Below are 16,158 nucleotides of genomic sequence, written 5' to 3'. Positions count from 1 at the left end.
TGAGATGAAGAAGTGGGACTGCTATAAACAGTGGATTTGAAGTCGTTTTCTCTTCAGCGCCTCCTCCTCGCTCCGCACTCGTCCTGCTCAGTGAAGGGGCACTATCGCTCTCCGCCACACTAATTAAAAACCTTAACGCAGCCAACGCCTTCCTTCATTCACCAGCACATTCACAAATTATATTTCCGCTGTTTATTGGTTACAGTATCATCATTTTAATTAAAGCTTTTTTTCCCTTTCCATTTTCCGCTAGCAGTTCTGAGATTCTGCGCTCCGTATGCAGTCGGTTTTTCCTGTTGTTCTTGCGGGAACCTTTTTAAAAAAGAATAATTTTTTTTTTAAAGAGGAAGATGAAAACTGTATGTGGTCAAAACTGAACTGGAGACATGGTTTAGTTAGCACACCATAATCTGCCTTTTATAATATTGTTTACGTTTTTTAAAATGGTTAAAATCAGTGTGAATCATTTCGATTCTTGCATCAAATTTGACTCATTTTACCTTTTAAAAAAATGCAGTGTGCATTTTTCTCTGTAAAATATAATCAGTTGACCTTAAAAACATTTTTTAAATAATTGCCTTTAAAAATTTGTGTGAAATAATATTGGGATATGCTATAGTAAATGTGGTATATATATATATATATATATATATATATATATATATATATATATATATAATATAGTATATAATATAGTAAATTACTTTCTTTGTAATTATTTCTAAAATTTACTAACAAATGTGAATACAAATACAGTAGTTTGTATTCTTAAACTACTACTATTTAAAATAAAGCTGAAATAAATTATAAATATTGGATGAAAAAAATGTTGGCTTGACTAACTGAACTAATTGAAGGAAAGTTTGTTTTAGTACTAAAATTACTAAAACTAAAACTGAAATAAAATAAAAAATTAATCAAACATAAATAGAAATTTGTAACAAAAATTAATAAAAATTTAAGAATTGCCAAAAACTGATATTAAAATGGAATCTGAAAATATATATTTTTAAATTCTATGCAGGAGACTAGAATATTTTTCTATATTCAGTATTTTTTCAATATTTTTTTAATCTAAAATAGAAATATTAGATGGATTTTTTATTTTATTTTTATTTATTTTTTAGAAATGTTGGCTTGGCTAACTAAACTAACTGGAGTTAAGTTTTTGTTTAAGTACTAAAATTACTAAAACTAAAACTGAAATAAAATAAATGAAACATAAATAGAAATTTGTAATAAAAATATCAAATTGCCAAAAACTGATATTAAAATAAAAACTGAAAATATAAAAATAAGAGCTTATTTAAAATATTAATAAACACTTCAGTAGTATAAAAATAATATTAAAACACTGAGGGAGCGCATAGTATTGTCAGACAGTTTTGAGGACCTGATGGCTGGTTGTTGCTGTGGTTTGTAGGGTTCTTGTTCTGTTGTTCTCATCACCTGAGGTCAGTGTGTGTGTATGACATATGATCCGCTGCTCTGACAGACCACTGACACTGATAGTGGATGTGTCTCGCCGTCTCTGGCCTTGATGTACGCAGGTATGGATGAGATGTGGATGCTAAGGTGAGCTTCAGTTTGAGAGCTGTGAATGTGATTGTGCAGCAAACACAGAATGAGAGAGTATGTCTGAGAGTATGTGTGTCTTAATTGTTAAACAGTAAGATTGGGTGATTTTACTTTATTTAACTGTTACAAACAAGCTTCAAAAAACAAACTTATATGTCTGAGTTGCATTGAATGGTAATTGGATTGAATGGATTTTTAAATTGATTTAATACATAAATATATAAAATAAAGAGTTAATATATAAGATATTCTGAAAATATATGTTCAATTAAATATGAAATTATATATTTGCAAAATACAAAAATGTTATATTTTAATACTATAAATAAAACAAAAATATCTCAATAGTGTAGAGTAGACTAAAACTTATTGGTTATTATCAGTGAGTTGATCAAACAGGTTCACAAATCCATCTTAATGATTAAATCTGACTGAATCAATAATGAAAGTGAACTCTGATCCAACCAAAATTAGAATCAGAATGATCCATTTTATAGATTTATAACAGTTATTCTAGAATGAACAGCATAAATATAGCCTCTTTATGTGCACGTTTTCATAACCACAGATTTGTGTATGATTCAGCAGCTGTGCTGAACAGCTCTCATCCAGCACATGGAGTCTCGTAGAGCTGTTTTGCTGAGTAATAAGCATGACGGGATCCGGTATGAAGGATTTCTGGCTCTCAGCACACCCCATAAATCGGCCTCGTAACCTGGGCCGCTCCTCGTGTGCCGCTTTGCTCCATAACAGACCGAGCGTTCAGCACAACCGCTGCTCTTAAAAGTGTCTGAGGGATTGTGCGTGATGGATTCTCTCTCACACACCCACGCTCTTATTTTGAAGGATGGTCCCCACGTAGTTCCACCCCGCCACACACAAATTCTCCCTCGGTGGATATTTTTCTTTTTATCAATTGTCCGGTGCACGTCGCGTCCTCTGTAAATAAATCAACCGGGGCCTTTGTTTTGCGTCTGTTTCCTTATCTACCCAGCCCTCGTAATTCTGCTTAGACGACCTGCCACAGCCCTGTGTGTGTGTGTGTGTGTGTGTGTGTGTGTGTGTGTGTGTCTCAGCTGCTGTCCACTCCGGTGTGGTTGAATCTGTATATACCACCCTGTGTGTGTCTGATAATGCTGTAAACAGTGTGTGAGGGAGCCTGCCGCTGTATCCTTGACTCAAAGACACACTTATACACACACTTAAACATCAGATGCTTAAATATAAGAGTAAAAAACATGAATTTGAATTTGTGCACTTTAACCTATCGTTAGTAATGTTTAGTACTATACAAAAATTTATATTTCAAATAAATACTGTACTTTTGAACATTTTATGAAAGAATCCTGAAAATGTAAATGTATCACTATTTCCAAAAAATATGAAGCAGCACAACTGTTTTCAACATTGATAATAATCAGAAATGTTTCTTGAGAAGCAAATCAGCATATTAGAATGATTTCTGAAGAATCATGTGACACTGAAGACTGGAGTAATGATGATGAAGATTCAGCTTTGATCACAGGAATAAATTACATTATAAAATATATTCAAATAGAAAACTGCTGTTTGAAATTGTAATCATATTTAATAATATTATTGATTTTGCTGTATTTTTGATTAAGTAAATGTAGTTAAAATAAAAAATAAAAAAGTATTTATCTATTTATTATAATTATTTTTTATTTATTTATTTTTATTTTATTCCAGGTCATCTCACTGAATGTGAGCTGCATTGAATTGTGGGATGCACGCTCGTGTTCTGGTGGCATGCATACATGCATGTACATTTTGTCAAATGTAGTTGATCAGCCAGTTGATTCATGCATACAGAAAGTTGACATAGTGAGAACTGTATACATACTCCATACTGCAGATAGTTTCAGAAGAATGCTAGTATGCAATTTCCAATGGCTCTGAAAATGAAGAAACAAGTGCAAAGTGCAAGATAGATATACACTCTAAAAAAAATGGTGCTATATAGAACTAAAAGTGGTTCTTGGCTCGTAATCATAGGGGAACTACTTTTGGTGCTATATAGCACCATATCTTTAAAGGTGCTATACAGCACCTTTGTCAAATGGTGCTATGTAGAACTATAAGAGGATTCCATATTGCATTGTATTTCTTCCACAAAAATGGTGCTAAACAGCACCAACAGTGGTTCTTTGGCTCGTAAAGAACCTTTAAAGGGGCTTAACAGGTTCTTTGTACGGCAGTAGTGCTATATAGCATCTTAATCACCCCAAAGAACTGCTGAAGAACCATACAGCTTCTGTATAAGGTAGCGGTGCTATATAGCCCCTCAGTCATGCCAAAGAACCGGTGAAGAACTGCTGAAGAACAACTACAGCACCAAAAGTGGTTCCCCTATGATTACGAGCCAAAGAACCACTTTTAGTGCTATATAGCACCATTTTTTTTTTTAGAGTGTAGTAGGGCTGGGCGGTATATCGAGTTTATACGATATATCGATATATTCTTTATAAGTGATACGGTATGAGTCAATACTGTTTATATCGATATACAGTAGTTTGATACGAGCACATCTGAGAAATATAGCGGCGGACACAGACTCAGCCGCTGTGGAGAAAGTGCATAATCCAATTTGTTCTAAACATGTGACAAGCTTTATATGAAGGGCTTTAAAAAAACTGGTAAGATAGCCTATAGTTTCTAGTTTCAGTTTAAAGCGGCTCACCCCGTCAGATGCTCTGACAGAAAGGCTGCGTGTGCCGCTGACAGAGACTCGCGCTGTTTAATGTGTTTGAGAACTTACATTTCACAGGTATATTCTCCATCTGTAAATGTTAGAAAGCCATGAAAATATTTCCATTTTGCTGTCAAAAGAGCATGAGCTTTTGCTTTGAGATTCTCCGCTAAACTTCACAGACTTCATTTAGAACGAGCGCCGCCGCGCGCATGCGTGCCAAATAGACAGAGCTCAATGAAATAGTAGCGCAAAAATTCTGACTAAAATATACATTTTGATTAAATATTTGTAGTTGGACAATAAATGTAGACATATGCAGAATTTTAAGCCTACAAGTAAGTGTAGGCTATTTGTATGATAGCTCTAACTGTAAAGTGACTGTAATGTATTTTCATTTTTAGTTTAGCAAATTTAACTTCTGCTTTAAAAGCATTATTTTTGTTTTTAAATTGCAATGTTACAATATTAGAATGTAATGTGATTTTAACCCTTTTTTTGCACATAATTTAGGCGTATGCCTACATGCTTACCTTCACTTATGTTTATTTGTTTAATCCAAATACAAAATACCAAGATAAATACCGTATACCGCAAATCAGACAAAAAATACAGAAATATGAATTTTTGCTCATATCGCCCAGCCCTGATAGATAGATAGATAGAACATGCTTGTGTGAGGAAGCAGAGAGTAAGGAGGTGAATGAGAGGTGTGTTAGTTCAGTAAGAAGGATGTGAAGGAAAGGAAAAGAGAAGAGGAAGAGATGGATGGAGGAGGACGTTTTCTGGCAGCGTCAGGTCAGCGTTTGCGCTGCGTGTCATGTAGGTGGGTAGCTGTGGATCGGACGCTGGTGACGGAGGGAGCACGAAAGATGGAGAGACATTACTGACACGCTGAGCGTAACAAACAGAGACAGAGGAGGACAACAGAGATCTGAGCTGAGCGGAGCAGACAGCCGCAGGTGCAGACAGACAGCTGAGAGAGTGAGACACGCTGCAAAAGTTTTACTTGCTCTCTGAGACAAACTGCATGGGACAAAGGTGGAGTACGCTTGCAGAGAGCTGTCAGTTAAATGAAGCTCACGCACCTACTGTACGCCTGGGTCCGAGAACCTTCTCATGCGGTGTACGGCGGTGGGAAGATATCAAGACACGACCGAATCCAATCCTGTCCACTGAGACTCCTTATGAAGAGCTGAGATATAAGTGCGCATTAAACATTTGCTTAGTCTTCTCTAAAGCTCACTTCAATTAGTTCAAGATCATCCGACATGACGATGTTCTGCGTTTGGAAGCTGGTTTCCATCTGTATTTTCATACAGAACTTTTTGATGTTATGTCAGTTATTGGTTAGCAAATCGCTAAGGCTGCTGGCTTTGTTTTCAGACACAGTTTTGGGTTTGTATTTTTAAAAAGGGCATTTTCTGCCTAGCTGATCTAACCTTATGATGGATTTATTAACTTTATGACCAAGGACAAAGACCTCTGAAATCAAAAAGGTGTTTTTGTGGCTTTTAGATTAGTTCTGTTAGATTTAAGGTCATTTAAAAGCTAGTGTACAGCTAAACATTTATAAAATTCAATAGTTTGGGGTCAGGATTTTTTTTTTTTTTTTTCTTCTATTTAAAAATTACTAATTTTATTCAGCAAGGACACATTAAATTGATCAAAAGTGACATTGAAGACATTTATAATGTTAAAAAGTGGGTTTTTATTTATTTATTTCAAATAAATGCTGTTCTTGCTATTGATACATTATCATGGTTTCCACAAAAAATATTAGACACAATTGCACAATTAGCACAATTGTTTTCAACATTTATAATTATAGAAAATGTTTCTTGAGAAGCAAATCAGCATGTTAGAGTGATTTCTGAAGAATCATGTGACACTGAAGACTGGAGTAAAGATGTTGATTCAGCTTTGAATCACAGGAATAAATTACATTTTGAAATATTGTCATTTTAAATTGCAACAATATTTCACATTATTACTGTTTTACTGTATTTTTAATCAAATAACTGCAGCCTTGGTGAGCAGTAGATAGTTCATTAAAAAAAATTCAAATCTTTCAGACCCCAAACTTTTGAATGGTAGTTTAAACTTAAAAAATTTTCCTCTTCTAAAACCAAAATGGACCAAAAATGACCCATTTTGACGGGAGACGGGAGTGTATACAAATAGTGTCCAATAATATGATCTCCAGACACCTATTAAATGTGCAAATACTAACAGGTCAGGTTTTGTCATTGTGTCTTTGGTTGTTCTTTTTGATAAACTTTGATGTTATAATGCATCTTTGGTTCTTTAAAGGAGCAGTACATTCTGTAGATGCAGAGCTAGAGAATAAACACATCTTCTAGATCTTCTCCTCTCCTGGGTTCTCCTTTAAGAGTGTGTGTGGATCAGCAGCGAGCAGTTTCTCTCTCCATACAGTGATGACCTTGCTCAAGGTCAGGCGTGATGTCTGGACGCTCTCCTCGGACACCGCAGGGATAGATGTGTCCGACCGTTCGCAAGAGTCACAAGTGCTTCTCTGAATATTTCCATATTTATGGAGTCCTGATGTGTGTGTCTCTGTTATCAGAAATATCTGCTTCTCGTTTTTTGGTTTGATATCGGTTGTGGATATAAAGAGATTTGTTTGTCAGCGGTTTAAAAGGCCATATTTCCTTTCGGTTAGCATGTTCTTCAACAGATCACCTCTGTGGATTGTCTTAAAATCAAACAAAAACATTTTTTGGATATTTTATTTGTAAGAAGCACATATAGTATTATAAAGCACAAAATGTAAAGACATTTAGAAAAAAGGTGCAAAACTGTATAAGCATGAAAATTAAAATACACTACGGTTCAAAAGTTTGAGATTTTTTTAATGTCTTTCAAAGAAGTCTTCTGCTCACCAAGGCTGCATTTATTTGATGAAAAATACAGTAAAAACAGTAATATTGTGAAATATTATTACAATTTAAAATGATTGCTTTCTATTTGAATATATTGTGATTATAATTTATTCATTACATGAATGTAATTTATTCCTGTGATGCAAATCTGAATTTTCAGCATCATTACTCCATTTTTCAGTGTCGGAAATCATTTTAATATGCTGATTTGCTGCACAAGAAACATTTCTACTTATTGATGATGAAAAAATTAAATACTGTAATAAATAGGTTAAACTACGTGATATTTTGCAGGATTTATTTAAAATAGACATTATAATTGCCTTTAATGTCCCTTTTGATCGATTTAATGCATCTTTGCATTAAGTACTAATTCCTTAAAAAAAAAAAATTTTAAATCATACTGATGCCATTTTGAACATTAGTTTAGTAGAGCATTAATTTAAATCAAATGTGAATGCTTGAAGCTTGTCCAGTTTTGAAATGATTTTGGTGTGTCCCGCAGCTCCCACGATCCTGAATGAGCTGAACTGGACTCAGTCTCTGGAGAGGGTCTTCATTGAAAACAGCCGTGAGGACCCTTCGCTGCGCTGGCAGGTGTTCGGCAGCGCCACCGGAGTCACCAGATACTACCCAGGTAAAGCTCTTCTGTAGGAAAACCTGCTGTAAACCACAGTACATCCATTTCTGCCAGCAAACTCTTGAGTGTGTCCTGTTCTCTCTCTAGCCACAAAGTGGAGAGCACCCAACAAGATTGACCTGTATGATGTGAGGAGACGCCCGTGGTGAGTGCCGTCAGCCGGCGCAGGAAAGACTCCATTTATTCTGACTTTGATCTTGTTGTTTTCTCCGGCTCCCGGCGGCCTCTGCTGCAAAGAGCAAGCAAGCGTGTGAAGTTCAAATTAAGTCAGACTGCCGCAGTTTACAGTGCCGCCTAGACCAGGGGTCAGGATGTGTCAGCGGCGTCCGGCAGGGTCAGTCTGGCCCCATGTGCTCACTTCAGATCCATAGGGAAGACTTTACATTGTGATTTCCTGCGTCATTGCGTTCCTGCACCAGTATGTACTGCGCAAGGGACTTTGTAGCAAGCTTTAGCATAAACCGTCTTCTACAGTCAGTTTTCTCATTCACATCAACTACTGTCATGGCAGAACATGTGGTTTTGATGTGTGGGTACAAGCCTGGCTCAAGTGCAGCCTCCGAAATGAGAATTAAACCTAGCTATGAAGAGCAAATCAATGGAAAACTGGCTGAAATTGTTTGCAACATTCATTTTTTAGCTGAATTTAGTTATTTAGTTATTTTTAGTTAGCATAATTTATTTTTCATTTACAAATTTATGTATTTATTTAGCTGAATTTAAATGAGATATTTAAATATTATTTCAAATAAACTAGTCATTTTAATTAATTAATTTGGTCACACTTTATATTAGGTGGCCTTAACTACTATGTACTTACATCAAAAAATAAGTACAATGTACTTATTGTGTTCATATTGTATTGCAAAACACTATTGCTGCTATTGAGGTGGGATACGGGTAAAGTTAGGGACAGGTTTGGTGGTCTGGGTAGGTTTAAGGGTGGGTTAAGGTGTAAGGGATGGGTCAACAGTGTAATTATAAATTAATTACAGATGTAACTACATATAGGTATTTTTAAAAATATAAGTATAATGTAAAAACATGTATGTACACAATAAGTGCATTGTACCAAATTATTAATTTAAATGTAAGTACACAGTAGTTAAGGCCACCTAATATAAAGTGGGACCATTAATTTTATTTATATGAATTTAAAATATTTATATTTTAAAAGTAATATTTAATAATATTTTTTACTTGTGCTTTTATTTATCTGAAGATATTTTAATTCATTTATTTATTCTGCATGTTATCTATTTATTTACTTGTGCATTCATTTAGCTGAAGTTATTTCATTTGTTTATTTATACATTTAAGTTTAGCCTAAATTGGTTATTTGTATTAATTCAGCAGAAGTTATGTATTTAATTTTTATGCATTTAGATGACGTTAAAATATTTATTTATTTATTTATTCATGCATTTTTAAGCTGAAGTCATTTTATTTATTAATCACTTTTATTCTAGATAATGTATTTATTTTTTACTTGTGTATTTATTTAGCTGAAGTTATTGTTTATTTAATTATTTTAATGTAGCATGTGTTTTTTATTTATTTAGCTGAAGTTGTTAGATTTAGTTTTTATTCAGGATTTATTTATTTATTTTGCTAACAGTATTCATGCCTTCATTTATGTCCACATGCATATTTATGATGTGGTAGTTTGTGACAGTATGGGCCAAATTTTGCTGTACACTCAAAAGTATATTGATTTTCTCATTAACAGCAAAGCACGTATTTTCGTGCATGATGTAAGTAGCAGCGGTGCATTAGCCTGGGCCAAAGTGCTTAGTAGGTAGCACATGTAGCGGACGCTTTCATCCAGAGCGACTAGCAGTACACTTGTTATTGGAACAATCCCCTCAGGATTAGCCCGGGGTTAGGCGTCATGATCGAGGGCATAACTTCAGCCGCTACGCCACATCACCCCTACAGAGAGACGATCGCCCACAGAAATACATCTCTGTCTACTTAATGAAGAAAGAAGAAGCTGTTTAGAGGGAAAAGCAAGGTGTTTAAATGGAAAACAAGTTGTTATCAGGTGCTGGCGTGTTAGCCGGCTGGATGAGCGTGCCACAGTGTTTCCCAGAGTACTGGAGTCTTAGCGAGGCGCTAATGAGCCTCTTCTTTGACAGAGTAATTAAGTTCACACTCAGGGAAAGTGTCTCCGGCGCAAAAAAAAAAAAAAACAACAAACAACAATCCCCAATATACCTGTAAGAAGCTTTTAAGCTAAAGACGAACAACACGAGCAGGCAGCTAGTTAGCTTGTTTGGCTGACAAAGCGCTAATGTTGCTGATGAGCCGGAGCGAGCTCTACATTGTTTTTGTTGTGATGCAACACGCTCTGCAGACTTAATGAGCTGCTTTTAATGCTTTTGCGAGTGTGTAGGCTAGTGGTGCTGTACAGAAGCACAACAGCTCTATAAGCGCAGGGATGATGAATTGGTTTGGAGCGCGCTATCAGCAGGCGCTCTGCTCCACATGCTGTTTCTGTTTTTATACGTCTCTGTGCGGTGTGAGGTATGACCAAACTCCTCCTCAGATGAGCGGGCTATTCATTCGCCTTGGACCCCCTTAAATGAGTCATTTCCTATCGTGATTATGGTGCATATCACAGTATAAGCAAAAATGTTTGTACAGGTGCTGGTCATATAATTAGAATATCATCAAAACGTTGATTTATTTCACTAATTCCATTCAAAAAGTGAAACTTGTATATTATATTCATTCATTACACACAGACTGATATATTTCAAATGTTTATTTATTTTAATTTTGATGATTAGAGCTTACAGCTCATGAAAGTCAAAAATCAGTATCTCAAAATATTAGAATATTACTTAAAACCAATACAAAGAAAGGATTTTTAGAAATCTTGGCCAACTGAAAAGTATGAAAATGAAAAGTATGAGCATGTACAGCACTCAATACTTAGTTGGGGCTCCTTTTGCCTGAATTACTGCAGCAATGCGGCGTGGCATGGAGTCGATCAGTCTGTGGCACTGCTCAGGTGTTATGAGAGCCCAGGTTGCTCTGATAGTGGCCTTCAGCTCATCTGCATTGTTGGGTCTGGTGTCTCTCATCTTCCTTCTTGACAATACCCCATAGATTCTCTATGGGGTTCAGGTCAGGCGAGTTTGCTGGCCAATCAAGCACAGTAACACTATGGTCATTGAACCAGCTTTTGGTACCTTTGGCAGTGTGGGCAGGTGCCAAGTCCTGCTGGAAAATGAAATCAGCATCTCCATAAAGCTTGTCAACAGAAGGAAGCATGAAGTGCTCTAAAATTTCCTGGTAGATGGCTGCGTTGACTGTGGACATCAGAAAACACAGTGGACCAACACCAGCAGATGACATGGCAGCCCAAATCATCACAGACTGTGGAAACTTCACACTGGACTTCAAGCAACATGGATTCTGTGCCTCCACTCTTCCTTCAGACTCTGGGACCTTGATTTCCAAATGAAATGTAAAATTTACTTTCATCTGAAAAGAGGACTTTGGACCACTGAGCAACAGTCCAGTTCTTTTTCTCCACAGCCCAGTTAAGATGCTTCTGACGTTGTCTCTGGTTCAGAAGTGGCTTGCAGCCCTTTTCCTGAAGACGCCTGAGCGTGGTGACTCTTGATGCACTGACTTCACTCCTTGTGAAGCTCTCCCAAGTGTTTGAATCAGCTTTGCTTGACTGTATTCTCAAGCTTGCGGTCATCCCTGTTGCTTGTGCACCTTTTCCTACCCAAATTCTTCCTTCCAGTCAACTTTGCATTTAATATGCTTTGATACAGCACTCTGTAAACAGCCACACCTTTCAGTAATGACCTTCTGTGACTTACCCTCTTTGTGGAGGGTGTCAATGTTGTCTTCTGGATCATTGCCAAGTCAGCAGTCTTCCCATTATTGTGGTTTCAAAGAACAAGAGATACCCAGAATTTATACTGTAGGGATGGTCATTTATTCAAACTCAAATGTAAATATTCTAATATTTTGAGATACTGATTTTTGACTTTCATGAGCTGTAAGCTCTAATCATCAAAATTAAAATAAATAAACATTTGAAATATATCAGTCTGTGTGTAATGAATGAATATAATATACAAGTTTCACTTTTTGAATGGAATTAGTGAAATAAATCAACTTTTTGATGATATTCTAATTATATGACCAGCACCTGTATATGAAGTAACCATGTAATCTGATATTCCAGTGGATAACATTTACAAATGAAAGATATTACATTTGATTATTTTCTCCTTTTGTTCAAACTTAATGAACACAAACCAAAATATAAGATTATGCATAAAATGCATAAATAAATGATAAATCTAGCATCAGTACAAAAGCAGTTTCGTATGTTGTAACGAAACAATATTCTCAGCACAGTAAAACTAACCAGCTGTCAATTATAATGGGTTTATACACATATTTAATATTATATTTATATTACATTATAATTATATTCATGTAATATATTACTAAAAATAATTTTAGAATGTTAAATATTATTTTACATTTCGATATGTAAACATTAGTTTTTTATAATATTGCTGTTGCACATTTCATTATATAGTAGCATATGTCACATGGCATTTAGTGCTCAAGTGATTCACTCAAAATAAATTGGGGCAGGTGAGCAAAGATGGCAGAGGACGATTACTCTGATGAGTGTGAATGCTGAATGTCTCTTTGCAGGTTTTACAGATTTTAGCTTCAGACACATTTGTAGCAGCAGCCCTGGCATCTAAGCGTGTGTCACACTAGCCGTCTGCCCGCTGCTCTTTAACCCCCTGCACACAGCGCCGGAGCTGTTTCTCAGACTGTTGCTTGGCAACCTGCACTCCACTCTGCTGATTGGCAGGCCGTGGCAGCAGGGGGAGTCGGGATATGTCAGGTCAAGTTTGCATGATTATGGTCAACACGCTGTCATTGTGTATTACACTCTTTGCATGGCTTGACCACTCAAATAACAGCCTGCTGCTTAGCTCAGCTAATGTCTCAAAGACGCCAGAGCAGGAGTTTGGAGGAAACTCGAAGGAAACTTTTAATATACTGTGCATTTACAAAACAGATAGTTCTGGTGCTGGATGCTGATTAGTTAATATAACATTGCGGTCAAGCTAAAGATAATATAGTAATAGCTGTGATGTAAAACCTGTCACTGTGAAGCATCTATAAACTATTAGCAACTATTAACCACAGGTTTGCATATAGTTCTATTTACATTTAGTTATTTGTGAGAACTCACATTATTTTTAGCTGCGAATATAATTATCTATAGCGCAACACTTTTGTTTTTGCCCCCATTTTTCATTAGCTGAACTCAAAGATCTAAGACTTTTTCTATGTACACAAAAGGCCTATTTATCTCAAATATTGTTCACAAATCTGTCTAAATCTGTGTTAGTGAGCACTTCTCCTTTGCCGAGATACTCCATCCACCTCACAGGTGTGGCATATCAAGATATCAAGGGGGGGGGGGGGGGTCCGGGGTCTGAAAACCAGTCAGTATCTGATTTGACCACCAAAAATGAACATCCTGTCATTATTTTTTTACACTCGAGTTGTACAAAAGATGATATTTTGAAGAATGTTAGTAAACATACAGTTTCTGGTCCCCATTCGCTTCCATGGTATTTTTTCCATACTATGAAAGTCAATGGCTACCAGCAACTGTTTGATTACAACATTCTTCACATTCATCTTTTGTGTTCAACAAAAGAAAGACATTCCTGCAGGTTTGGAGCAACATGAGGTTGTAAATGTCAGTAAATGATGACAGATTTTTCATTTTTAGGTGAACTATCCCTTTAAGGAGAAAAATCGGCACACTTAAGATAAAGTCTCCATCTGTTCTTCATTAAATCTCATTGGTGTCTATGTGAAACAGTTGAGCTTTTGAAGAGATGTTTGGTGGAGGTGATCGGCACTCTGACACTCTCTACATCAACTCTGACTCTGACTGGAAAATAAATGACCCAGTCAACACACTTAATTGTCTCCAATTGCTCTGACATGAATTATTAACACGCCTCTATTATAACGTATGTCTACACACGTTAGCAAAGGACGACGGGAGAAGGTGAAGATTTAGAGGAGAGAGCGTGAGCGACGGTTAAAGGCGCTAGGATTGATTGGAAGAGTTTGAAGGAGAAACAGAGAGAGGTGTATGTTTTGTTATCGGAGCGTTACAGAGAAGCCATTACCATGCAGGTTCAGCCCAGCGTAGCAGATATTCAGCACAGCCAAAGCACATATTGATTTCTGAGAAAAGTCAATCTGGCTCCTAAGTAAATATTATGGCAGCTGCTCAAACGCCATGAAGAGCCGCCCAAACTAGATGGAGGCCTGTCAGTCCTGTTTCTGCTCTCCGGTCAAATTAAACACTGACGGTGAAACTGTCAAAATGCACTTTCGGAAACTCATTTGCATTAATATTTGCAGTCGAGTGATAAAATCCGGTTATTGAATGAGGGATCCCATTTATATTTCAGTCCCATAGCTATATATTTTAAAGTACCATATTATGACCATCTGATACCAGTATCGTACCATAGTTCTGCCAGAGTCCATTTTTTGGAAAGGAACACTTACAAAAAAGTGCCATGATAGTACCGTGGTATTCCTGGATGTACCCTGGTAAGTGAATTTCATTACAGTGGTATATTTCAAAGTGCTGTTTTTACCATCTAGCATGGTATTTTGCACATGTAAATACCCTGTTACATGAATTTCAGCACCATGGTATTTTTCAAAGTACCATAATACTGCCGTAGTCATTTTTTTACATGTTATTTTAAGGTACTGCAATGCATACTGTGAAATTACCATGCTACAAGTTCAAAAAATAGGCCCATGTTCAAAAACCATGTTAATACCACAGTATTTCTGGTACTTTTCAGCATATCAGTTTTTCAAAGTATCATAGTATTACCATCATTGTACCATGGTACAGCCATAGTACTTTATTGTACAGGAACACTTAAATAAAGAAAAGAGTACCATTGTTTTTCATATATTGACTATGATAGTATTGATGGAATTACCGTGGTACATGAATTTCATTATAATGGTATATGTTGAAGTACCATAGTATTAATAGCAAAAACTAAAGAAAAAACATTTTTTATAAATCTACCTTGGCACTGTTATGGTATTTAGGACATGTATCATGTAAATACCATGTTACATACATTTCAATACCATGGTATTTTTCAAAGTACCATAATATTACTATCTATACTATGTACTGTACTGTACCATAGTGCTGCAACAGTACTTTTTTTTACATGATGTTGCAAGGTAAATCAATGAATTCTGCAAAATTACCATGGTACATGTCAAGAAAACTCTGATAGTACCATAGTAATGTTCAAAAAACCTGTTAATATTTTGGGGTTTTAAAACGCCTTAGTAAATAAATTTAAATCCAATGCTATATTTTAAAATTACTGTAGTGTTACCATTTGATACCATGATTGCATTATGATACTGCCACACTACATTTTTGTAAGGGAATACTTTCAAAAAATACCATGGTATTACCATGATGTTCTCGGATATGGTACGTGAATTTGATTACCATGGTCCGTTTCAAAGTACCATCCTACTGAACTACCAAAAACTACTATGGTATTTAGTACCACGTTACATAATTTTCAGCAGTAATATTTTTTCAAAGTACCATAGTATTACCATCTGTATTATATGAAGTACTAAATTACTGCCACAGTACTTTTTTACATGGTTTTCCGAGGTACTTTAATGAATACTGTAAAATGACCACGGTACATGTCCAAACAATCATCATAGTACAATAGTTAGTCTACTATTTTTTGTTAGTGTATCGCATGTAAGATCAGCATTAAGATCCTAACATCACTTAGACTGAAAATAATGATGATAAGATTTGAAGAGGTTGTGTTTTGAATTCAAGAAACGTTTTAATCTCTATAAAAGCCTAAAAGGACAAACTGACTGGTCATCCATCCATACAGATCAGCAGATCTCGCCATCAATTTATTGAATAATCAAGCAAATAAAAAGCGGAATAAACACACGACAACATCTCTTTCCCACAGCTCACCTGCTTCACAGGCCTCAGTGTTTTAATCTTAATTCAATCTGATGAAGAACACATCCAGAGGAGAGCCGAGAGAGCAGCGGCCCATAAAATAATAATCCCATGAGCGCGCACACACACAAATCCTTCAACACACACGCATTTAAAGGGAAGTGAAATCAGTACATTTCAGTAAACTCCATCACGAGCTGCATCGCACCTGCAGATTGTGACAGTCAGAAACCGGCAGCTGCACACATGTGTA

At 36.0% G+C, this 16,158-nt stretch overlaps 1 protein-coding gene across 3 annotated transcripts in view; it reads left to right on the top strand.

Moving 5' to 3' along the window:
• The window catches only part of cacna2d2a (calcium channel, voltage-dependent, alpha 2/delta subunit 2a), a 237,519-nt gene that overhangs the window by 163,306 nt on the left and 58,055 nt on the right, over window positions 1-16,158 (top strand). For all 3 annotated transcript variants that reach the window (XM_058777848.1, XM_058777846.1, XM_058777845.1), the window contains 2 exons: window positions 7,697-7,828; window positions 7,919-7,976. In XM_058777848.1, coding sequence (XP_058633831.1) covers window positions 7,697-7,828; window positions 7,919-7,976 — 190 coding nt within the window. The remainder of the gene's footprint in view (window positions 1-7,696; window positions 7,829-7,918; window positions 7,977-16,158) is intronic.

This window comes from Onychostoma macrolepis, chromosome 06 (assembly GCF_012432095.1).
Source record: "Onychostoma macrolepis isolate SWU-2019 chromosome 06, ASM1243209v1, whole genome shotgun sequence".
Lineage (NCBI taxonomy): Eukaryota > Metazoa > Chordata > Actinopteri > Cypriniformes > Cyprinidae > Onychostoma > Onychostoma macrolepis.
The sequence above is the reverse complement of the archived record's forward strand: the minus strand, read 5'-3'. Positions and strand labels throughout refer to the sequence as shown.